The following is a 25,559-nucleotide window of genomic DNA, read 5'->3' as shown; positions in this document are numbered from 1 at the left end:
ACCCCGACAGACCCCAAGCTGCCTTCACACTCAGACAGGGGCAGAGGGAACCTTCCTGCTGCCACGGCTATCGTGAGAGCTCCAAGCTCAGGGACAGCCATGGAAGAAAAGCAAACACAACCCCCAGTCACCAGAGGCCTCTGTGTCATCTGGTGTCATCCCAGCTCCAGGGATTTACATCCAAAGAGAACCTGGACTATGATTTTTCTTTAAGCTCTTCTGGCATGTGCAGTTTAATAAATGCCAGAGGCCGGAACTGTGAACACACAAAGTGCCCCAGGTACAGCAGAGACCTGAGAAATGAATGAAACGTTCCAGGTTTTGAGAGAAATCAAACTCTTGGAGCTTTATTGCTCTGGGTCTGGCTTCAATTCATCCCTTTTTTTTTAGTGCTGTTCTCTTTAAAGTGACAGTTTCTAGGAAATGGTGAGCGTAACATCTCTTTTACTGTCTCATTCCACTTGATGGCTGACAGTTTGCCGGGAGAAAAGGTTGTGCAAGGAGGAGAGCAGACCTCAATTACGGCTTTAAAGTGCCAATAACTGAAAACTCAGTTTTCAATGAGTCAAGGCAAGAAAAATGGATTTTGGTAGCTTGGTGAGTCACCTCCAGCCCAGACCACTGGACCAGCAAGTGGCAGACAATCAGTCATAACCCCCAACAAAGGTCTGCTGGGGGTCCTTGGACAACCAGCTTGGGTTTTATCTCCTCCCTAGAGCAGATTCCTGTGGTAAGTGGCTCATTCTTACAGTTTTCTAGCTCTGATCAGTTATGGATGGAATATGTGCTTTTCTACATTCCCCTGATCCTCATCCCAAGGGATCTGAGAAGCATCCAAGGACTTTGGGGGTCCTTGGTGTAACCTCTGCAGAGCCAAGGGTTTGGCCACCACCCAGCACATGGCACAGCCAGTGTGTTCTTCTCTCTGTGTGTGGTTGATGCACAGGCACAGGCTTGTCTAAATCCTGCCTCCTATCTCCCTTCCACACAGCATGGCTTTGATTCACAGCCTGACCTCAGTCTGGGAGGAGGGAAAACAAGGGACAGGAGGAGTGGGGAAACGCAGAAGGAGGGTGTGCAAGCAACAAGAATATCCCAAATCCGGAGATAAGGAATTCATCTTTATCTCTGGGACTTTAAATACCGAAGCACCTCATCAAGAAGGAAGGATACTGATCCCTGCAGCCCACGCCACGTGCCCTGCCACCATCAGCCCTGTCCCAGGGAGCACATGGAAGTTTCCTGCATCCTAAGTGGTGACAAGGTCTCATTTCTACTCAATCTGAGGAGCCTGGCAGGTAATTCTGGCTTTGACTGTAACTGTGCATGTTAGTCTCCCTCCCAAACCACCTCTGCACAAGAAAAAGGGACTTGAAGAAGGACTATCAAGCCCTAAGCCTCAGGCAGCAGCTGGTGCAGCCCCAGCCCTGGAGCTGCCCTCGGGAAGGGTCGTGCCTGAGCTCAGTCCCCCGGGCAGGACACTCCTGCAGCAGAGCCCAGCTCTGCCCTGCCTCCCTCTCACTCACACAGGCTCATTGGATAATTACAGAGAAAACCAAGGCAAATCCCAATTTTAGTGCCATTATAAAACAGAGAGGGGGAATTCATTACCTGGCAGCTGTTAATATTTAAGGAAGAAACTGATAATTTGCTTCTGAGGCAGCAAATGCAGCAGAGGCAGAAAACGCAGCTGCCTCCCCCCACCTTCTCCGTGCAGTCACTTTGCAGAGGTTTTCTGTCCCCACATTTATTTCCCTGCCTCCCATGCCAGCACCAGAGTCCCAGTGAGGAAAGCACATCAGGGCTCTGCCCGGCAAAACTCCTGAGAGCTTCGGCTCTGCTGCCTCTCTGGATTTGGGAGAGTGTTTTTTACACCTCTGTTGGCTCAGGCAGCATCTGTGCAACCAGCCCACCCGAGTCAGGGCACAGCAGCTCAAGAAGGGCCCTACAGCTTAACAAAGAGGCTCAAGGAAAGGCAGGTCAGACAATTTCAGATGACTCTCCGGAGACAACCAGATCCTTGGCTGCTTCTCCAGACAGCCCAAATCCCTGGAAGAGCCTCCCAGTACCTGTCAGGCTCGAGCTCTCCAGAAGGTTTTCTAGTGCAGCATGCTGCCTCCAGCTAGGAAATAGCACAGCCTCCCTCCTGGGTCTGCATCTGCCTGGAGCACCTTGGAAGGTCCCACAAGCTGAACAGGAAGATAAAACACGCCAAGAACAAGCTCAGTGTTTACCTGCTCACTTCCAACAGGACTGACACCACCACAGCAGCCTCCAGGTGTCATAGGAACAGGCTTAAATTTAGCAGCAGCTGCTTTCCCTCTCTCCCTGGCTCTGCTTTCTCCCTTCCTCTCCACTCCCCTTGCTCTGGGAGCACGTTTACACCAGAAAGTCTGACCAACACTAATGGCATAATTATACCCCTGCAGTTAAACAAACATCAAGGCTGTGGGACAAAGGAGGGTGTGCTTTGCACTGCCCTCGAGTTGAGGGAGTTCACACATCAGTGAGATGAAGCAGCGACCAACCTGATGTTAAAAGAGAGGGAAGATGCACAAACACCACAGAGCAGCAAAGGCTGCCTGGTACAAACCCCATGTCCCATCTCCTGAGGGACTTGAGGAAGCAACAGTTTAACCTCTCAAACAAGACAACCAGAGAAATGATGCTCTGGGGCCAGAAGCCCCCCGAGGCTGATGCATCCTTCCACCCCAGCATCCATCCAGCCCATTCCACAGTGCCCAGGGAAGTCACAGGGGATGGATGGGGACACCTGACACCTGAGCACTGCCTGAACACGTGGTTCAGCAGGGACAGGCCAGGCAGAGGGTCAACCATGAGCATCCTGCAACCCAACAATCCCCCAGTAAATCACGAGACAGAAAACCATCAAAAGAGCTCTGGCAACCTGCCTTTGGGGTGGGGACGTATGATCTACAAAACTTTCCCTTCTTTTATGGTTGCTTCTCACTGTAATCATAGAAAAGGCCTTATAAAAACATTAGTCCTAGGGAATGTCTGGTGATGCAGCTTCAAAATTGTTCAGTGTCTAAATACATCAGCAATCCATCTCTGCAAGTCGTCACTGCAATCAAACACAGCTCCTCTTTCTCTTGACTATAAATGGTCTCTGCTGAGGACAGGGTGGGGGACAGGTTTGGAAAGTTCCCTCGAGTTGGTGCACTCCTGAGAAGGGGAGAGTCCAGAGGAACTGGACCATTTCTAGAGCACAGATTCCCAAGGAGGGGGGAGGAGTGGGTTTGATCCTCACCTCTCTCCATGGTTTTTGCTCCAGCTGTTGGACCTTGACCCACTAAAGTGCAGCTCTGGCACGTGCACAGCCCCAAGACCTCAAAGACTTTAGTTCAGTGCTGACCTTAAACACCAGGCTCAGAACTGAGGCAGGTCCCCAGCCCGTCTCCGGGCAGTCTTTTATGGAATACACAGCCCCTTTCTTCTGTGGATCCTCTCCTTCTTCCATAGCAGTTGCTCTCTCAGAGAGGAGGGTGAGGGACACAATCTCTGATATTTTTGAAGTGTTAGAAAACTCCCATCCTTCTAGTAACCTCCTAGTTACCTTCTAATAACCCCCTAAAACACATCTCTTACCAAGCAGGAGCATTATGACCTTCTCCACAGCGGAGCAGGGGGGTTAAATTCATGAGTGAGCCTTTGATGTCTGCAAGCTTCGTGTAGTACAAAACCTCTGCTTTGATGTTCATTTTTAAAGAGGAAACTCAGAAGGTGTGCACTGCACGAGTCCCAGGGAGGGATTCAGAGGGACTTGGATCTGTCTGTCCACAACTGCAGACACAGGGACCGAGCTCTAAGGCAGCTCCTTCTGCTCAGGGCTCTGCTGCAACAGAGCAAAAATGTGACCAAACATGTCTCACCCTCACCAGCTTCTCCCAGACCAAACCCACCACTGTGGAGAACCAGGCACTCACAGCCCTGAGTGTTCCCGTGGGAGCTCCACACCTGACCACAGGACCCTGCCCGTGCCCGTCCCCAGACCCAGGCAGTGCTGGTCCTTCCCAGTGGGGAAAATCCCCCCACTTCATGGGGCCATGGGAGGGGTAGGGAAGCCCCTCTCTGCCCCACCAGCCGCAGGACCCTCCTGTGTGAGCACCACGTGCAGCACCAGCACAGCAGTGGCAGAAGGTCTGGGGCACAGGGAGGGACCTGCCACGCTCTCCTACCTTACGCAGCACCTGGGCCATGGCTTCTCCTATCCATCCCAGCATCCCCACGGCTTTGCCAGCAGGCTGAGCCCCTCTCTCGGGGCCCGACAGAGCTGCCAGGAGGGACAGGCTCCTCTCCATCCCTCGGCTCACTTCACCTCCCTGCACTTTTCCCTGCCTGCCCTCCCCTGTCCCGCCCCCTCCCACGGGGAGTTTCCCAGCAGCTCAGTAATTAGCAGCATCATCACCAATGCTAATAACAACCACCACAGCTCCTGCCATCCAAAGCTCAAACAACTTGGCAGCCACCATCACGCCCCTGTAGCCTCCCCGGGGCTGGCAGGGAGGCAGCACACGGAGCTGCTACCCCAGCACAGGGAGGGGAAGGGGAGGGAAACACGAGGCAGCAGATGGGTGGCAAATCCAGGATCTCTGACTCAGGCACTGCTCTCCCAGGAACTCCCCATCCCGGGACCTGCCTGCTGCACAAGCCCCTTGGGAAGGAGGTCAGTGGCTGTGCTGACAGCAGGACTTATCCAGAGATTGCATCACTCCACCTGGGAGTCCTGGGATGAGGTTTTTTTCCTGGGAATCCCTGCACACAGCCTGGGTTCCCCTCTGCAGATGGACTGTGGGAGAGCAGCACACAGGACCACATGTGCAGCCTGAGCTGGTGGGACAGCAGGGATTGTGGCACCCCATGAAAGCACCTTAGATCAACCATCAGAGCTCACCTTGAATTAAGGACTTGCTCTTTACTGATGGATTAAAGAGAATTTTTGCTCTGAGCATTCACAAAGTGAGGAATCGGGGGGATTCTTGTCTGAACTCCCCAACCTGGAAAAGCTTCTCTCCCATCTGGGAGGGGTCTGCTATGTTTGATTTATTAAAAGTTCCCACGGATGGGAACTGCAGCTTTTCAAAAAACCCACCCAGAACCAGCACCCCTCCACAGAGGGGACAACAGCAGGACACAAGGCAATGGGTTGCTTTGCTTTTGGCAAGACAACACTGACTTTAAACATGACAGAGCCAGGCTGGGAACACCCCACACAACAAAATTCCCCTGCAGTGACCCCGCTGTCTCCCTCAGAAGGTCCCACAGAGACGCCCTGTCACTGCCACTCACCAAACCCCACAGGCACTGCCAAGAGGTCACCAGTGGTTGGCAAGGTCCCACAGGGCCACTTTTAGACACAGCCTAAGGATCCACAGCTACACTCCTAAGGAAAGCTTTTCCCTGGCTCTTGATGGAGTGTGGCTTTTGTTTGGTCTCTGGCTCAATGTCTGAGTTAAAAATACAAGGCTATTTCTGGCAGAAGTGGGTTTTTTTTTCTGCCTTTGTATTGCCTTGTGTGCCCCCATGCTGCTGTCTCCTTTCTGGCTCAGATGAGCTTTGTTTTCCTTCTCAATGATCATGTTTGCACCGGTGAGCAGTAGGAAATGCTTTTCCTATCAGACCATTTCCACGAGCGCTGTTGGGAATGAAGAATGAGCTCACGGAAGTCTAAAAAAAAACCCCAGTTAGTGTAAAGATCCTGTCTCCAGTGGCCAAAAAACTGAAAATCAGGAATGTCTGTGGTAAAAAGGGATGTGTACACACACCCATGCACACAGGTAGAGCAGGATATGTTCTCCCCACCATCCACAGACCAGGAACAAAGGACTCAGAGCTAGAAACACTTTCAAGCATCCCCACTCCACAGCCAGGCTTCATCCCAAGCTCTGCAGCTCAGACCCAGCATGAAAATATTTAATTTCACTTTTCTTAAATGCCAAGAAAAAAATAGGCCTATCTTTCCTGGTTTGGATTTATTCCATCTGGAATGACTGCATAATCAGGGCTGTGATAGTGTGTTACAGACTCAGTATAAAGCAAAAGCCTAAATACTTCCAAGCACCATGAGATCATTGATCTTCCCTGTTACTCTCCGTATCTCCTGGCAACAAGCTGAGGACTTGGGGCTCCTCACTTGAGATCACAGAGTTCAGATATCTCCAAGCCCCCTCCCACGACTCAGAAGCATGTCATGGTTGTGGGTGTGATCTCTGTCTCCAGGACCCAGAACAAAACCAACACAGCTGCAGGAAACCTCCCCAGTATTTGTGTTTGTTCTGTGTCACAACAAACATCAATACAACCGGAAGGTAACGGCCCACAAACAGCTCAGTTGTCAGGCTGAAGACATCAAAAAGGCACCTGGAGAGCTTTTCAGGACATGGATCCCCATCCTCATCTGGGGAGACAAGCACAGATTGAATCAGAGCTCCCCAACAGGTCAGTGACCTGCAAATCCCTGACACTGGGGCAGCTCCTGCCCCTGAGGAAATGTGCTCCTCCTACACTGCTTCCAAAGAGAAGCTCCTGGACAATGATTTCTATAATCTCTGCCTAATGACTGATCAGTTCTAGCAGACCACTCTGCACACTGACCACTGATGTGAGCAGGAGATGAGGGGGAACAACACCTACGGTCCCACATTTGGCAAAGGCAACCGGCACTTTTGGCTGCTCATCAAAGACCTGAGAAGGGCTCTGTGTCTTGAAGGCAACAAGCCCACTCCCCACGAGCCCCAGGAGGCTGATGAATCAAGCTCAACAAAGCAAGGGGTCCAAACTGTTGTGTTTTCCTGGAATTCGAGGCATCACATCCTGACAGTCCCAGGAAAGCTCAAAGTCCAAACTCCTGTCCCTCGAGAGAAGGTTCCAAATATCACAGCTGAACACCAGTCTCTCGTAAACCAGTTTGTGATGGAGGTTGGTGCCACTGCTCTGTTAAATGGTCAGTAATTCTGAGGCTCAAAGAGGCAAAATGATTTGCCCAAGTTTCCCAAATTGCCAACAGCAGAGCTACACACGGGCTCTGTTTCCCAGCCAAAAGGCCACCCCTGCACCATGTCAGAAATGAAGAACATTCTCTCTAAGAAACTCCCAAATAAATAATAAAAAAATGTATAAAAATCATCTTCCTACCGACTGTGACACCTGGACTCGGACTTCCCCAGCATCCAAGGGTGATGCACTCGGTCCCTGGGACTTCCTCTCCAAACTGGATTGGTGTTCCCGGTATTTCCTCGTCCTCGCAGGTAACGACAGGAACTCTTTCCCCGAGATCTTCAGCTCTCCCACATGGTGGCTGTCCCCATTCTGGTCCTTGGGAAAGCAAGAAACAGCCATTGCACCACTTGTCTGTCTCAGGTTTACATGGAGATCTGCTGGCATGTATCCAATAGAAGAGGAGACACGGGAGCACGAAGTGACTGTGGAGTTTGGAGGGTGGGAGTGCCACTCACCACCTGCAGGGCTGAACCAGGACACTTGGTCTGTCCCTGCAGTGCGTGATTTTAATGAGTGGAGAGGAAGCATCACCCAAACAACACACAGGAGTCAACTCCTCCACAAGGAGAGGCAGCATCCTCTTAAAACCCCCAGGTATGCAGGTAGGAGCAGGGCTGGTTTATTTATGGGCACAGGGAATGATGGATGACAGGTGCAGAAACAGAAGAGTGACTCCTGCCAACTGCACTCCTAAAAACCTCCTTTAAACAGAGTGGCAAGCTCATCCTGCCCAGGATACCAAACTCTTGGCACAAGTCCCTCCACTGGTTGTATCTCCACTCGTTCCCAGTGCCCAGCCCTGCAGCAGCCCATGCTGAGCCATGGATAACCTGACCAGGCCCCAGGGAAGGATGCTCCACAGCATTTTCCACCTCTAGGATTTGGCTCCCAGCACAGACAGAGCATTGCCTGCCTCAGTCTCCCACTGTCTACAGCAAGGAAGAAACCACTGGGTAAGGGCCCTAAAAGGCAGATGAACACGGATGGTTGGAGTCTCATCCAGCTCTTTGCCAACCCTCACACCACCAGAAGGATGAGGGGACAGCAGGGTAATGTAAGTACAGCAGAAGGGCCATGAGCAGTCTCACTCCTGCCCTCTCTGCTCCCTTAAATGCTTGTGCTCAGTGCTCCCACAGACATAAATACAGGATTATCACCCCAGGTAATGTGTGGGGAAATGGAGGTGGCAGAGACTCCAGACGGGAATAGTGAGAACAAGTAAGGAGAAATTCATTTCCCTGGATGCTATTAATGGGACAGTGCAGTCAGGCCAGTGTCCACAGCTTGAAAAGCAGCCACAAGAATATATTTCAGAACTAGAAACTGCCTCACAATGCTTTAGTTGGAGCCCTCAGACTGCTTGGTGCATGACAGCCAGAAGAGATGACTCAATTATGGCACGTAAGCACCTTCAGGGTGAAACCCAGCAGGTGATAAAGAGATTTTAGTCTGGTACAGAGAGGAATAAACAAGAACCAAAGGCTGGGAGCTACTAAAGCCAGAGAAGCTCAAACCAAGGAAAAGGGCACAGGATGGAAAAAGCAGGATGAGCAGAAAGGAGGATTCCTGCAATCTGCTGGGGCCCTCAGAACCAAGGTGGGTATTCCCTGGCAGACACACACTGCCCTAACACATGACTCTGTACAGAGGCACTGGACAGGAGCTCCTGACCTGCTGACTTTGAAGGCTGCCTCTGGCAGAGCTGGTGGGCAGAAGCTGAGACAATACTGAGGGGATGCTGCAGAGATCACAGTTCACTGGTTTGTACCTTACAATCTTATCACTCCCACCACAGCGAGTTCAAAGCAAACAAGCCTCTCCCATGGCTGTAATCCCCTTTCCCCATGAGCACAGCAGTAGAGAGGAAGGGGAACTGCATCCAAAACAGTCTCAAGTAAAGGTGAACTCACACACCCCCCACAGGACCACTGCAGGGGGAACAGGAGTACTCATGTCTGACTCCACAGCTCCTGCTTACTCCATCCTCCCCATGAAACCCCTGAAATCCATAACCCTGCCTGAGCTATTGAATGACGTTCAGCTTTCACAGCAAAGAGTGGGAAACCAACAGCATTAACAGCATCAGCAGCAAGTCACACACCAGCAAAGCCCCCCAGGCAGCCCTCTGGGCTGTGCTGCTCGATGAGGACACACGATCCAATGTCCCCTGCCATCGACACCCCAGGGATGGAGTCACACTGGTGAGAGCAGGGGCCAAAATGGCCAAAGGGCAGCTGAGAGAATTGATAAAAACACATCAGGGCACATGGAATTTATTTCCCAAAGACAGTCAGTTCAGGGAGGAGCTTTTGTCTGGCGTTCCCAGCGCTTACGGGGATGTTCAGGCTCCCAAATGGTTTCTCAAGCCTGAGGTTGTTTCCCATTGACCATTTACACCCACCTGCAGCTTGGATGAGCTTTTCCTCTCTGTGACAGTTCTGTAAAGGGGAAATTCCCTCTGGGACGCTCAGGAGAGCTGTGCCTGGAAAGCACTGGATGAATGTAAATTATTTGTGCCAAAGACATTCCAAAAAGGCAGAGCGTGGCTGCCTGCCTGGCCACCTCCTCTGGGAACAGGCATGACTGAGCCCCACAGCAGCACCAGTGCCTGCTGCTGGGCAGACAGAGCATCCTGAGCAGGATTTTCTGAGAGACTTAAATGATCCCTGTAGCTGGAAAGGCTCAGTGCCTCCCAGCTGGCTGCAGAAACAGCTCTTGCCCTGGGGACACTGAGAAAACGCTGATCTGCTCGGATCTGACATTCCCAGCAGCGAAGTGGAGCAGAGGCAATCCTTGGAGCCCCTGGAACAGAACCCTCCTGCAACGCTCCAGCTCCTGCATCTGCCCTCTCTGTCACTCCACTGGGGTGACAAGGTACCAGGATCTGCCACCAGCCCCCGCAGGGGCTAAACTGCTCACGATTATCCTTCCAATAAAGGGCTGCTTTTTCAAAAAGGCACAGAAGTGGCTTTTCAGCTTTGAGTGTTAAGTGCCTTTTTAGTTAGACCAGCTGTTCCTCTCCTCCAAGCTCTCTAGAAACCCTCTTTGGTTAATCCCATTGACTCCAGTGATATCTGCTAATTGCATATTTCCCTGCAAATGAAGCCAGTCAACAAACCAGTCGGAATCTGTGTACAGATTCCTACTGACACTTAATCTTTGAGGCCACACATCTTTGCTTACCTTTTCAGAAGGGAACTTGAGGAGGTCTAAGCTGTCCATGCTGTTCCTTTGGAGTCTCTTTGGCCTGGCTCCTGCAAAACAATGCACTCTCACATCAGGGGGGTGTCACTCACCCACGGCACCAACGTCACACAGAAAACTCAAACCACGGCAGATCCTCTGCTCTGGTTCACTGCAAAGTCAAAGGGATGGGATGTTGCAGCTGTGCTGGCCTTGAGATTCAAGTATGGGGGGGGTTCTTTATTGTTTTGGGTCTTTTTTCAAAGCACTATCCCAGTACAGTCAGCACAAGCTCGGGCTGTGTGAGGCCTTCACCACTGACCCAGTACCCCGATCACACCACGACCCTGATCTCAAATGGGGTCTCTGGAATTCAAGAGTTACAAACCCTGCTCTAAACCACAAAAGTCATGGGACTGGCATTGAGAAAAATCATAACAAAAATATAGTTTAATAATACATCTGCGGATTTGCTGCTTTATCTTCATGTTTTTAACTCAAAGAATGTTTCTGGGACCCAACTTTGAGTTTTTCTCTACAGATGCAACAGCTGGAAAATTAAGTGAAGGAGCAAATATTGGAGCAAATATTTTCTAACTATCATAGGCCCAACTTTAAGGGGAGCAAAACCTTGCCTTGAACCTGACAGAGAAATCAAAATTTGGCAGCATTCATATTTATTTGAGATTTCATGAAATTCATTTTAACATAGTATTCCAACAACAACAGAGTGGGTGAAACACAGTTCAGCTCTGACTCCTGATTTCCAGACCTCTTTGCCTCCACAGACTCCCTCCAATCTGCTTCCAGCTGCCCTTTCTTTACAAAATGGCCCTGGGATGCCTCCACCACACCTGGGAAAGCTCCTGCCTTTCCACCCTCCTGCTCCCCTTCCCTGATCTTTTCCAAAGGCTCAGTTTAGCTGATTCCCACGTGACATCCCACACCAGCAACACCATGCAGAGCAGAAGCCAAAGCTCTCTGTTCAAGGTCCCATGACAACTTCCAGGCTTCAGGGGAAATCCTGGGGGAGAGGGAGTGAATGCATGTGAGTGGAAACCCACTCCCATGCTGAGCCCTGAGAACGGAAACCACGGAGCTTTGTGTGGTTCCTGCAACAGCAAACTCACCAAACCCAACCATTCCCCAGCTTCCCACCACCACCAAGAGCACCACTGCCTGCCAGAGCAGCCCCCACGGACCCTGTTTGAGCCCAGGGTGCCATGGAGCTGTTCCATGGACAAACTTAACAGAGAAGAGGCACGAAATTCATAAATCAAGATTGACTGTGAGCAGAACGTGGGGATTAAATGGCAAAAGCCCCCAGGCAGCAGGGATTCCTGCAGGAACACACATCCAGCTGAGCCAGGGCTCCAGATGCCACCACAGCTGTATCTAAACTGCACCAACTCCAAGGACATCAGTGCTTTTGAAAGCTCATGAGCTTCATGAGATATGAAACAAGCTAAGACCAGCTGGGACTTCACCAAGGGTCGTGCAGACACATCACAGCTTGGCTATAAGTGACCTGAAGTTAATGTCTCTGCCCCTCACCACCCTGATTTCTTCTTGCAGCCATGAAGACTCAAAATCAGCAAAATATTTCTGTGTGTTTCTGCCTCTCTGCTCCAAAAAGCACATCAGCACCAGCTTCTTTCTGAGGTGACTCATTGCCAGGTTTTGAGTTCAGGGGGACTGACATCAGGGCTGGCAAGGAGGTGCAGAACAGATATTGATGTGAATACACAGGAGAGCGAGGAACACACGGAATGATGAGCAGTGTCATTTCTATCAAACTTCACCCTCCTCCCCAGTACAAAGCCAGTTGCTCAACTGGCAGCAGCTCAGAACGTTTAGGTTGGAAAAACCCTCTAAGATCAAGTTCAACCTGTGCCTGATCCCCACCTTGTCCCCCAGCCCAGAGCACTGAGTGCCACGTCCAGTTGTTCCTTGGACACCTCCAGGGATGGGGACTCCACCACCTGCCTGGGCAGCCCCTTCCAACGCCTGAGCACCCTTTCCATGAAGAAAGCTCCCTGTGAGGCAGCAGGGCAGCTGCCAAATGGGTGAAGGGCTTCTGGCTGCTGCCATGCTGGTCAGGCAGGAGCTCAGCGAGGGGAAGGCAGAGATGGGTTGTTCCCAGTGGCTCCCAGTTACACACCACGACATTCTGGACACTGCTGTTGCTGCTCATGGCTCTCAGAACAACCCACAGCCTCACCTGTGGAGCAGCAAGGTGGGTCTGGAGTGAAAGTCATCCCCAAACACCTGATCAGAGGCACGTTTGGGTCTCAGAGCGACGCCCAGGAGGCCAGACCAGCCCCCTGGGAGCGAACGTGCGTCACAGCTTTTAACAGCCACTTCCAGGAAAGCAAGAAAGCAGCAAAGTGTGTCCCATTAGATAAACACACATCATTTCCAGCTGTCTAAAGAGTCATTAATTACACACCTCCGTCCTCAGGTGCTTTTGTGCCTTTCCAACAGCTCTGAACTGCTGGCCAGCAGCCATTAATCTCCGAGCTGAGACCTGCCCTCCCCATTGTTAATTTAATAGAGTCAGCTGAGACTCCCCCAGCAGAACAACTTGTCTTTTTCACTTGTTTGGATGCTGGTGGCTCTCTTCTACCCTGTGGGGTTTACACACAGTTGAGCCAAGAGAAGAAGAAGTCTGGAGTTACAAACAACTCCAGAGCCACCCAACTTGGTTGTTTCTTCCAGGAGAAAACACAACCAGTGCCGGGGCTGAACGTCACCCCCCTCACCGTGAGCTGAGGAGCAGCATTAAAACAAGCAGCAGGAGGGAATAAGAGGGTACCTGTCCCTCAGGGCCACCAGAAATTGGATCAACACAGGTAGTTTCTCCCCTTTACTCCACACAGGAGAGCAGAGAGGTTTCCATACTCACAAGCGCCCCACGACAGGAGTCCCATTAACTTTCTGTCTCCAACCAGGACATTCCCTCAGATGGCTCCAGGAGTAACTTTCAGCCTCCTCCAAGCTGTTTTTCCCAGCAATACCTGCAGCACCACTCAATATTCAGCAGAAGCTGAACTCTGCCTCTTTCTCCCCAGTGCCGATCACCAGCAGCCGTGGATGCGAAGGACTGAGCAGCTGAAAACTCGGGTCTGTTCCTCTGGAAGGTTTTTTCCTGTCTCTCCAGCATTTATTGGCATGTTTACCAAGGCTGCTGCAGAGTAACGGAAAACCTCAGGGGCATTTCTAAATGCTCTCTCTGTCTCGAAGGTTTGCTGAGGTCTCTAACAGAGCAAGCTGAAACCTTCTTGTGAACATCAGCTGAGCAACACTCCTGACTGGCTGCATTCATGCCCTGTTTTCCTGCAGCTCCTTGGATGTTGTTCCTTTCACCGCTCAGGGGTGTTGTTCCTTTTTTAAATATTTTTTTTCAAAATCTCTTCCTCCCCCACCCATGATCTCAGCATCACCAGGAACCAAGGGGTTTTTTTTTTTTTTAACTTTCTGCTTTTGCAGTTTGTTTCCTGAGGTGAGTTTAACGGTTTTCACGTTCTTGTATTTAAAAACCTGATGAAGGAGCCACCTCCCTCCTTCAAAGGGAGCAACAGACTCCAGGGAGGGGGAAGTTCACTGCAACAGAGCAGAGGGTGATGCTCGTGTGCTTGCCTGCGTGCAGGAGACATCCTGGCTTCCCTCACATCCTCCCATCTCACAAATGCTATCTGTTCTCCTATCTTTGGGACATTAACCCAACATGTCCAGGTCAGATATCAACCTAGCTCCATCTTTCTTCCCCACCTGCAGAGATGGGGATGGCCCCTCTGCACATCCTTGTGCTACCTGTGATGACCTGGTTTGGGAGTGAACCCTCCCTGATCTCCTTGGGCTTCCTAAGCTCCTCAGGGTAGAGCTACATGGACCCTGTGTGCCTGAGGGAGAGGCTAAACCAGAACACTGCCATGGTACACACAGCAGGCACAGAACCTTCCACCCATTTTTCTCCTATCCTTGGAATCTGTCACCAGCTCCACACTGTCTGGGAGGGCAGGATCACTATGGTCTCCAGAAGGAAGAGCTCTATTCCTGTACCAGGACAGGCAAGTCCTCGGTTTTCAGGGTGCAATTAGAGAAGAAATCACAATATCAATATCCTGAGCTGGAGGAGTCCACAGGGATCAAGTCCAACTCCTGGATGCTCACATGGCAAAAAGTCTCCAGCAGTACCTCACTACAAAGTGAGATGCAGCCACAGAAAACACAAGGAAGTTTTATCAGAGGTCGGTGATGGGATCATCCCATGGGAACGTGCGGTAGGACAAAGCTGGGCACACAGTGCAGGCAGAGTTTTGCTCCTCCATGGACAGGCTCCATATCCAACGGGATTTCAGCTGACAAGATCGAGCAGAACATGTGTAGCAGCGACTCAGGGAGCCCTGCCAGGAGCTCTCATCAAGTTGACATGTGCTTTGATAACTCCAAGGCTCTCCCCCATCTCCAGCAGCTCTGAGAGCTGCCTACTCCCTCCTGGATGGAGGGGAAGCGAGGCCCCCCCGCCGCGGATCGAGCGACAGTTCTATTTGCAGGCCAGGAACACGCTGTACCCCTCGGGGTGGCTGCACCACAGGAAGCACAATTAGACCTGACAGAGGACCCCACAGGAGACCAACAGGGAAAGGTTGTACAGCCAAATCAGCCCCCCACTGCCTCCCGTGCTCCCGGGTGAGCTGCACACACAGCTCAGTGGTTACCCCACAGAGCACAGGCTTTGCACCCCCCAAAGACCACAAATCTGCCATAAGCTCCTGCTGTATTTTCATGAAAAGGTCATTTCTCTCTGTATCTGTATTAACCAAGATACTGACTTGTCTTTGGGGTGAGTTCTTCCAGCCCTGGATGGTGCCTCCCCCGGTTTGTACAGACCCAAACCTTGATTCTGGCAGACAACTCTAAATATTGTTCAATATAATCAAATCAGACCAGCTAGCCAGTTGTTTGGGGTGGAATACTGGTCTGGAAACCCTCCCAAGCTCAGGAGTGACAGTGGAGATACGGTCCAGTGATCCCAGCGCTCGCGGAGCACCTCAAATCATACGCTGCTGACATCTAATCAGGGGAGCTCTGTCAAGCTCCTGCTCCATTATTACAGCAAAGCTCTTAAAGAGGAAAGGGGGAGGGGGGAATCAAGCACAGCAGCAAGCAAAGAAATAAGGAAAAAAAAAAATCAGCCTCCTGTAGGACAAGCATCTCATTTAAGGCTTTAATTAGTCTTCAAACACATAATGGGTTCTGGCACTATAAATCCACTTGACCTCTATTATTGTCAGCACTCGCCTGATAAATGGTGGCATTTGTTTTCCCAGTTGTTACTGGGATAGAACAATACTTTTCTCTAAATAGAGAAAGCAAATATATCAGTTATTTACGATGACTGTGCCATAAAATGCTGGCGCCAAGCTGCTGTGTGCCCGTCCCAAGAAGGACCATCTGCTTACCCCCATCCTGCAGCCAGGAAAGGAGCAGGGAATCCTGACAGCTCTGGGCCCTTCTGTGAGGATACAGCCAGAGGGCACAGTGTAAATAACCCCATCAGTTATTTGAGGAGTTTTCTGGCTACATAGTCCAGACAAAAGTCAAGAAAGAGTCAGAGCTTACAACAGAAAGGAGAGTCCACGTGAAAATAAAGGGGAAGATGTGGGGAGGTTGTTTTCAACATGATGTCACATCATTCCTCAGGAACGCTCTGGGCCCATGCAAGCTCCTCCATCAGCTCTCCATGGCAGAACTGGGAGCCACAAGGAGAGGAATGATCCATCTGTTGCTGGGAAGATCGGGCTCCTGCACGTTTGCTCTGACGAGCTGAACCCGTTGGCACACGGAGCACAAGCTGAGCAAATACCAACCTCCCAGACAGCCCCTGAGCTCTGCAAAAACCTGCTCCAGAATAAGAATCTTGCAGTTTTTTCCCCCCCGTGGCAAAACTGTTCCTTTAAAGAAGCTACATACAGTATGTGGTAACAAAGAGAAGCTCCTTTTGAATCAAGATGCTCGTCTGGCTGACTTGGCAGAAGATGCTCTGTGTACGTGTCACCCAAGTTCTGCATCTCCAGAATCCAGTCTGACAGCTGAGCAACTGGCTGAAAATAACTGAAATAACAGCAATACTGCACATCTAAATGGCACCCAGGAGCCCTGGGGCGTTTGCTGACTGCACTCAGGGTGAGCAGCTACCCCAGAGGCTTCTCAGGTGGGGACAGGGAATAAGGAGACGCTCTGGAGCCTTCACATTCACATGGAAGAGATAAGGCTTGGAGCAAGAATCCTCCTTGGGGATAAAGATGGCACAAGGGAGATATTTATTTTTTCTTATTTCCTATTTATTTCCCCCAGTGGAAGCAAACCCAGTGCAGGAAAGCTGCAATCTTTGAGTACAAGGTGATGTTACTTGTAGCCTTACAACACTAAGTCCTGTGATGTTGGGCATGTCTTTGATTTCAGTTTTCCAAACATGCAGTGGGCATTGGCTTATCTCTAACCACAGAAGGAATAAGGCCTATTTGCAAACAAAGCATTGGTAATTTGGGTCAAAGAATGAAGTATTTTGGGGTGTATTTGCAGAAAACACAGAGCACCCAATTATGCAACACCTCACCGTCAAATCCGAGCCTGGGAGCTTGTGGGAAGCTTGAGCCATGTCAGGCACAGCCTCCTCTAACCCCAGGCAATCGTCTGCTTAATTGATTAACAGCTGTGGGGACAGGAGGATCTTTTGGGAGATAAGATGAAGTGGGTGGAGCAGGCTGGGAGGAGACATGTAACCCCAGGGCTAACTCAGGAGCAGTGTGATAGACTTGGCAGGAGCACCTGGCTCTCTTCTGAGGGCAGGATTTTCTCTGCCAGGATTCAGCAGAGCCTCATGACCTCCCATCTTCCATTATCAGCTTGTGTGGAACAAGCAGAGATCAAAAAGAAACCGAGTTTGAGCAAGAGAGTGACAGTAATTAACAGGGGCAACATCTCCAGCAGCCAGACAGGCCCAAGGACATGCCGTGTCCTCCAGACTGACTCAGGGAGGGCAGAGAAACAGCAACCACATGTCAGCTTTGCAGCCAAACACCCCCAGCAAAATCCTCTAAAAAGAGGGGGACTGCACTTGATCCCTCCTCCTGGATGCTGTTGGGATCAGTCAGCAGCTCCCACCAGCCAGGCACTTCCCAGCTATTGGAACACGACTGCCCACGCTGGGCTGGGAATCCGTGAGCTCTGTCCCTACAAGCTGCCAGGCGTTTCTGTAAGCAAAGGTCAGTTGTCTGAGTGCTTTTCCCTGCCAGGTGAGGGAGGATGGTTCCTGAGGTAAGTCAAGAGATCACTGTGATTCATTTTGAGGGTCTGGCCTTGCCTTGCTCAGTGAAGTCCCAAAGCAGACCATGGTCATCCATACAAAAACCTTTAAGAGAGAAAAAGTAATTCTAACTGGGCGAGAAAAAGAACTTTCTTCTTCTCCTTTCTTCCTCTGTGCTGCATAAAAAAAAATATATCAAGCAGAGGCATCTTGTTCCTGATGGCAAGACTGTCCTGCTGGACAAAAGAGCATCATAACCATTGGCATTTCCTACACACCAGCTACCAAAGGAAATTGTCTGTGGAAAGTGCCTTTGGGAACCAGACAGCACACACCAGAGCTGGGATGGCTGCTGGAGTCTGGAACAGCAGCCAAAGGGAACTTCAGCCTTCCCAGAACTGATAATTTCGAAGAAGTTCTCTCTCCCCACAACAAGAGATCCCTTGATTTAGTGGATGGCTTTGCCAAAAGCCACGTTGTGCCTTCTCTGCCACAGGCTTCAAGAACTGGCCTCTTCCTCATCCTCCCTTCCAGCACTTGCTGTGTCCCCTGGCATCAAGATCAAACAAACACCTGAGTTTCACTGGCATAATATCTTCTCCTCAGGTCCTGGAGCATTTCCTCTGCTGTGAGCCAAGAACTCCTGTATTTTACATGGATGCAGGGAAGGAGGCTCATATACACAGCAAGATGAGGGAAGAACACTAAATATTTCTTAACACTTTGAAAAGGATATTTTGGAACTTCCTAAAGCCAATACTGGGGCTTTAGTGAGTGCTAAATTACTCAGTTTAAATCCAAATGACTCAGAGGTTCATCCCCCCCCCATCAGCGCTGCTGGAATGATTTAACAGCTGTAACAGCAGAGGTTACTCAGACTTAGAAAAAACTCATTATGAAGATAATGAAGAGGCATCCTTCAGAAGTCCTAAATTTTCACTCCATGGAAGCAGCATTCCCACCACAGACACAGGTCTTTAGGACCCCTTCCTGCAGGCACATGGGAACATTTGCTCCAGCTCTCCTCTGTCAGAGCCCAATAAAGCAACCAGACCACCTTGCATCCTTGCCTTCCACTTGGCCAAAAGCTTGTCAACACCCTCATCCATCAAACCCCCGCACAAGCAGGTCCAATTAACCAGCACGGCCTCGGGCTTTCATTTTCACAATGAAAAAAGGCTGAGCTGCAGCCCATCAGCTCCTGGGAAAAAAAAAAAAAATCAAATGGAGTTGAGGATATTTAATTTTAAGCAATTTGAATTGCTACCCTCACTCGGTGTGACTGGTAGGGACGGGGCAGGTTCCATGCTGAAGCCGTTAGGGATGTGACCCCGCACTCCTCTGCTCAGAGGAAGCCAAATGCTTCCTAGACAGTGAAATCACAGCCTGAGGGAGCAGGGCTGTCCCACTGTCAGCAAGATGCTGGTCTCAGACAGCCACATCTCTCAGCTGACAGTCAGTTTTCCGCAGGAGGGTTGAGCAAACCACGGAGGAGGAACATCCCTGTTCCTGGGCAGCATCCCTGCCCCAGGCACGGGCTGGCAGGGGGTACAGCAGCACCACCTCCCTGCCTGCGTCAGCAGAGGGATGGTCAATCCTGCCTGTTTCATCCCTAAACACCTCTTAGGTACTTCAAAGATATTTAAAGCAAGCAAACAAACAAAACCAAACAGGCTGGAAAACATAAAAGCAGGTTTTCTTCTCCCCCTGTCTGATTGATCCGAGGGTTCAAAGATTCCTGTGAAGAGGCAAACCCAAAACTGCATCGAGGATGCAAAGCCCCACAGTCAAAGCCCCACAGAGCTGATCACTGCTGAGGAAGGAGTGGGATTTCATGCCCACCTGGGCTCAGCTGCCACTGCACACAAACACATCTGCCTCGTGCAGGGGTGAGAGCACCCAGCACGGAGCCTCCTGAGCACTGAACCAGCGGAGCAGCCTCGTGCAGAAGATGAGCAGAGGGTGGGGGAAGTCAGGCCGAGTCCTTCCCTGCCCTCAGAGCTCTTGGGCACGGCGGGGCAGAGGTATCTGTGTACTGCAAACAGCACAGAAACCGTGCCAGGAGCCAGCTCACAGCGCTCTGAAAGCATCCACATGCCAACGCCTCCTGGAACACCTGCATCCCTCCCCACCTACACCCAGCTGCCAGGAGAGGTGTTGCTTGGTGTCTCCTGACACTGCTGCTGCCAGCAGAGATGATGGCTGAGGCTGACGTGCTGCTGAAAGCAAAAGAAAAGCAGCCCAGAGTGAGTTTTCACTTTGGAGGGGCACCAGGGCTGGCCTGGGCTCCTCCCCGCCTTCTGCCAGCGCCTGCAGCCCTGGGGGGGTGGGTGATCCCTGGTCCTGTGCTCCTCTCCCAGCTGGCAGGATGTCCTGGCTGGTGCCAGCACCCAAAGGGGAGAGCTGGCACCAGGGAAGTGAAGAGGGCAATGCTGCAACGTGCACCAGAGATCTACCCACCCAGGGCCAGCCCAGCAGGCACTGCCTCCAGGCTGGGACTGGGAAGGGCTCAGCTCAGTGCTCCCAATCCCCTGCGACCCACAGAGCCCTGGGCACAGCTGAGCTACAGCCTCAGCCCAGCCCAAGTGACCTGGAAAAGGGCAGCCAGGGAAGGGGACATCAGGGCTATCCTGGGAATAGGGCTGGCTGTTTGCACCCCAGGACATCTCCCAGCACTGCTTCTTGTCCTGGTTGCCTTCACCCTACAAAACAACTCCCTGGGGCCACAGCAAGGCCCCTTCACTTCTCTCCCGAAGACAAAGCCAACCACTACTCAATTCTTAACTTGCAGTGTGTGAAAGAGGACAAGATCATTTTTCAGGGACACATTTTTGGTTGTTTGCAGAAACAAACCCAACCTCTGTTTATTTACTTCATGGTTCAGCTACTCTCCAGCTTCCTTCAGTTTGTTGCTTTAAGCTCTCTGTGTTTGCGTTTCTCAACAAGGTCGTTGCTTTCACAAGACTTCTGCAGCACTGCCCCACTCCCCTGGCCTCCAGCTTTGTCTTCTGACGTCCAAATACGCTCAGAATATTAATTAAAATCACAAAGTGTTCAGCAAGAGGAGCCAAAACAACAGAAGAAAACATCAGACACTCCTTCCACCCCCAGGCCCCCCGTGAAGGGCAATGCCCAAGACCCAGAAGCAGATGTAACCTGGGAAGGACATCACAGTGAGAGTCTGGCTCAGGGTTTCTCAGCCTTTACTCTACCTGCTTGATGAAATTAATGTGTTTTATAACAGGCCTGCCTTATCAGATGATTTTAGCATCCTTAGGAATATGCAGCTCTTTTATAACCTTAAGCAGGGAAAAGAACCTGAAGGGGAAAAAAAAATGCAAAGCTCTCCTGACCATGAGATTTGTCGACATCAAAAGGCACGGCTGGTTCAGAAGTCAACTTGAATCTCGACTCTCTCACCTGCTTCCTATTACAGAACCAGATGTTCCTCTTGCTGTAAATTGCTGCTATTAATAATATAAATAATTACGCTTTTCTAATCATTTAATAGGTGCACAGGAGGGTACCAAAATTTCTGGCAGGCATTAAATGCCTCTCCCCTCTCTTAAGGGCTCAGACACACTGGTGGCCTCTCATCCTCCACAGGATTTCAGAGTAAGAGAGCTGAAGCCAGGATAAAAGCTAAGAGAGCCAGGCTCCTCTCCACAGGCTGTGCTGCACACCCATCCTCTCTCCAAACCTCCATGTGACAGGGATAGCACTTTTCCCACCTGAGATGTGTCTGTAAAAGCACCCAGTGCTTAGTGAGGTGTTCCCACACTCCCTTCCTGTGGCAGGATGATGCTGCACAGCCCCAGCCCACAAACACAGAGGCAGCTGGCTTTCACCTCCCCAGCAGGTTCCCAGGACCCAGCGAGGGGAAGCCCTGCTCTGCCAGACCCCTCCCTCTCTCTCCCCTGCAAGCCCCAGTCATCTACTGCTTTTCCTCCCAAGAACACTTTGTCCTTCTGTTGACAAACGGCCTCAGCCTTGGGAATGTGAGCAGCAGCACCACAGATTAACGAGGTCACTGCAACCTCCAGAACTCTGCCTGCAGCTGCTCAGCCCCTTTCCCATCCTCCAGCGATCTCACACAGACCTGCACGGCTCTGCCTCAGCCTGAGGAACATCACTGTTGGCTCCAGATGTTAGCACAGCACATCTGGATCACTGGAGCTCCATGCTGGCTCTGCCTTGCCCTGCCTCACCCTTGGGGTTAAGCCCGTGACTGACCAGGAAAAACCCCAACCCTTCAGTGCCACCCACTCCAAGTCTCCTGCTGGGAGATGTGGGTGGTGGGGCTTTGTCACCACCCCCATGGGGGACACTGCCACACACCAGGCTCAGCTCTCCCCATGAAGGGCTCTGCTCAGACCAAGACCCTCCCTGACCCCCACAGTGCACCGTCCTCACACTGGGACACCAGGCCAGTCCACAGCAGGTGACATCCAAGCCCAGAGTCAACGGGGAGCATGTTAAGAGAGCAGAGACCCCCCTGCTCTATTTTTTCCACCTAAGAAAAGGCTGTGCACTCCTGGCTGTGCAATATGGTCAGAGCTGCAGAGCCCCTCTCCCAGATGAACCTGGCTGGACCCTTTCCACCACAGCTCTTCCACACAACAGGCTCACACCCCCATCCAAAAACGTCTCAGCACCCAGTGCTCTCATGCCCTTGGCACTGCCCTCCTCCTGCACCCTCCTGCTCCCAGCCCAAGGGACCTGGCACCCCATCAGCCCAATTCCACCACCCTTCCCTCTGACCAACATCAAGGTTCATTTCCTGTTCCCCTTTCACAACCAAGTAACTTGCCAAAAGGGAAGCCCCTAAGGAGATGTCAGGAATGAGAGGAAGGCTCCGGCTAATGCGTTTTCCAGGAGTTACGAGGATGAGCTGACGTGCAAAAGGAGGCTGGGGCAGCTGTTGTGGCCCCCACGGCCTTTGAGGCAACAGCTCAGCTCCAATGGGGCATGGCAGGACACACACTGGCTCCCTCACCATGTTTGATTTCCCAGAAAAAGCCTCAGCACTGACGTGGCCAATGACACCTTTGAGATCGATACCGAGAGCAAACACGCACAGCCAGCCTTTCCCTCCCAGAGCCTCAGCCCAAGCATCACCCTCTCCACGTCAGCTCTACCACCAGGAAAGGGAACAGTCCACCTGGGAAAGCGTGTCTGTGCTAACAAGGTCATATTTAATCAGCCGGCACCTCCCGGGACGCGGCTGGGGCTGTGTGAATTAACAAGTCTGCCCGCAGCACAGAGCGGCCAGCTGGCAGTGCCCGTGCCAGGCACCCACCAGGGTCTGCAGTGGGCACTTCCAGGACATTCCTTGAGCTGGGGACACACAGCAGCAGAGGCAGAATGACCCAGTGTCCAGTGCCCTGAGCAAAGTCATTCTGTCTGCTGTGACCATGTCTTGCCACTTCTTGTCTCCAGGTTCAGCATCACTGCAGGTGTCCCAAGGGTGAGATGTCACCCAGTGGACTGATGCTCCCAACCTGCCTTCAGCCCCTACCCTAGGCTTCTTCTTGGGTGCTAATGAGAACAAGAGCAGCCAAAAATCCCTGCCAGTCACTTCTGAAAGCCTGTGGTATCAGTCAAATCAGTTAAAAGGGCCCTGCAGAGCTTTAAAAGATACAAAAGCCGATTTGTTGCATGGCACGGGGAATTTTATTCCCAATGCAGATTAATTCCATTAACTCATTCTGTGCCCTTTTTTTGGGGTGATCCTTCCCTGCCCTTGCAGGTTATGGAAAGCACAGAGCAAACACATCACAACCTCCTTTCCTTTGAAGGCACTTGTATTTCCTGCCCGCTCGCAAACGCCTCCCCCTCCCCACACCACGTCCTTCCAGAGACCTTCCAGTGCCACCAAAAGCCCAGGAACTCACCTTGTGCTTCATAGCCAGCATAGTGACGAGCTGCACCCATGTCCTCATCCCCAGGGCCCAGGCCAAGGGCTGACCTGAGCTGGGCCATGTTCACCTGTGCCGTCAGCTCCCCGCTCCGGTCCCCGATCTGCAGTGGGAACACCAACAGGGCAGCTGGTTAAAGGCATGTGCTCCAAGCAAACAGCCCCCAGCAAGGGGTTTGCCAGTCCCATCTCAAAGCAGACGCAGAACCAGCCAGAAGAGAGCTTGGAGACACCCTGAGAGACCACACAGCCCAGCTTTCAGCCCCAAAGGAGCTCTCTGAAACTATTCCTCGGTGATAGTTTGGGACGGGATCTGTGTGTGCTGTGCTGCACCCTAAAACACAGTTCTGTGGAGTTCAGAGAGGGCTCAGCTCGCCCACTGCCACAGAACTGAGCCACAGTTAAATCTGCATGTCTGGTCCGTCCTGCAGCCACACATGGCTTGGCAGAGAGCCCTGGAAATCTCAGCCCCCTTCCTCAAGTATTTCCATGGTTACTGAGCACCAGACACTGCACTGCCATCAGCCACGTGAGCAGTGTCACACCAGGGCTCAGATGCTCCGAAAGCCTTTCTCTCCTGGCTCAGATCCATACAACTTTGAGTTGTTCCTAGTGATCTACCCACACAAGACTCCAAAAGTCTTTTGGAGTCCACATTTTACCCAAATTTCCACCTCTCGCTGGCCTGAGGCCAAGGAAGCTGACGGTACAAGAGCTCTGTCCAACTGCTCCTGCTGCTTAAACAGGGACATGACACTGGGTCCTCCTCAAAGTTCAACTGAACGACAAAATTCTGGTGCTGCACATCACCAGAGAACACAGAGAGGTCACCCAGAAACAGCCTCTAATCTTCAGAGCAAGAGCAGCCTCTGTGACAGAGGAAGACCTTGGCTGTTCCCCTGGAGAGGCCCAATTCCCTGTTAAATGCCTGGCAACAGCTCTTTTGTGGCCCTGTGCGATAGACGGCAGCGGGAGCCGTCCTGGAACAAAATCATAAATCCCCACATTATTTATGACAAAGCCCCAAGCGCCAGTAAAGGGAGGCAGATCAAAGGGCTTATCATCAGCCATAAATCCCCCTGCCAATTACAGGAGATTTGCTGTTGACATCATCTCCAGAGAAATTACTATGTCCTGGTTAGGTCTTACAGTCCTTGATGCTCTATTAAATGCTTCCCTGACTTCCACTCATTCCAGATCATCTCCAAAGCCCTATTAACAACCCAGGAACAGACTGGCAGGACAATGATCCTGAGCATGACCTACCACACAACACACCACAGCAGAGCCCTGTTTTCTGCCCTCAGCTTCCCAGGAGCCTCCTGCCACACTTAGAGATGGCAAAGGTATCCCAGAGCAGTGTCTGAGAGCTGGGGCAGCTTCCAAGGTTTTTAAGTACACATCCTTTATTCCAGCTGTTTCAGAGGAATTTTGTCAGTAACCCCAACCATCCTGCAGCAGCTTCCAGTGTGGTTACCCTGAGCAGATTTCATTTGGATTCAAATGTCACTGTTAGATTTTTGGTGGAGGGGAAAGGGAAAAAGTGATGGAGAAGTGAGTTACAAACATTGGTGTGAAAAGGTTTAATTTCACAAGGTTTCTCCTGAGCAAACTGTTGGTTGCACCAGCACAAGCAGCTCACTCATTTCCAAGACTAAGCTAAAACATCAGCTTTAACAGAACCACTGCTAGAAGCCAATGCAAGTTCTCCTCAAAGGGACAGACTCTGCTCTGTAATTAATGATGGAGGGGACTTTATCAGCCACCTGCCATGAGGAACCTACTCCTGATATGGCCTGTGGTCACAGCCAGCACCCTGGAATGAGAACCCACTCTGGTGGGATTCCCCTCAAGCCCCAAAGGCCCCAGGACCAGCACTGCTTGTCCTCCCATTGTTCCTCAGCTGCATTTCACTCTGACGAGCAGAGTCCAGCTCCAGAGCTCAGCCCACACTGCCACAGCCCGAGCAGAACAGAGCTGGAAAAGTTAATTTGTCCTAAAATGTACAGGGCCAAAAGAACAGTATTTCTTCTGTGTGTCTGATAAGTATAATTAAATCTGTAATTAGGCTGCTGTGTCAGCCCTACTCTGAGATTTCGCCAACCTAACAGACAGGCAGGAGAACAC

The 25,559-nt window shown here is 51.3% G+C and overlaps 2 protein-coding genes across 3 annotated transcripts in view; both read right to left on the bottom strand.

Annotated features, from left to right (window-relative positions):
* Positions 1 to 20,769, bottom strand: part of LOC103760687 (G protein signaling modulator 1) — a 34,742-nt gene extending 13,973 nt beyond the window's left edge. The window contains exons 1-3 of one of the 2 annotated variants that reach the window (XM_018074355.2): positions 20,728 to 20,769; positions 10,204 to 10,274; positions 7,156 to 7,335 (exon numbers count right to left, since the gene is read on the bottom strand). In XM_018074355.2, the coding sequence (XP_017929844.1) occupies positions 7,156 to 7,335; positions 10,204 to 10,242 (219 nt within the window). In that variant the 5' untranslated portion in view covers positions 10,243 to 10,274; positions 20,728 to 20,769. Of the gene's footprint in view, positions 1 to 7,155; positions 7,336 to 10,203; positions 10,275 to 16,179; positions 16,292 to 20,727 lie in introns of those variants that run through there. The other variant, XM_018074354.2, reaches the window with a different exon arrangement.
* Positions 20,770 to 22,754: 1,985 nt separating this feature from the next.
* The window catches only part of LOC108642253 (G-protein-signaling modulator 1-like), a 72,642-nt gene continuing 69,837 nt past the window's right edge, over positions 22,755 to 25,559 (bottom strand). Inside the window, exons 6-7 of the mRNA XM_029960565.1 lie at positions 23,410 to 23,536; positions 22,755 to 22,852 (exon numbers count right to left, since the gene is read on the bottom strand). Of these exons, the coding sequence (XP_029816425.1) occupies positions 22,755 to 22,852; positions 23,410 to 23,536 (225 nt within the window). The remainder of the gene's footprint in view (positions 22,853 to 23,409; positions 23,537 to 25,559) is intronic.

Source organism: Manacus vitellinus, unplaced genomic scaffold (genome assembly GCF_001715985.3).
Source record: "Manacus vitellinus isolate BGI_N305 unplaced genomic scaffold, ASM171598v3 scaffold_27_pilon, whole genome shotgun sequence".
In the NCBI taxonomy this organism is placed as follows: domain Eukaryota; kingdom Metazoa; phylum Chordata; class Aves; order Passeriformes; family Pipridae; genus Manacus; species Manacus vitellinus.
This window is presented reverse-complemented; position numbering and strand designations above follow the sequence as displayed.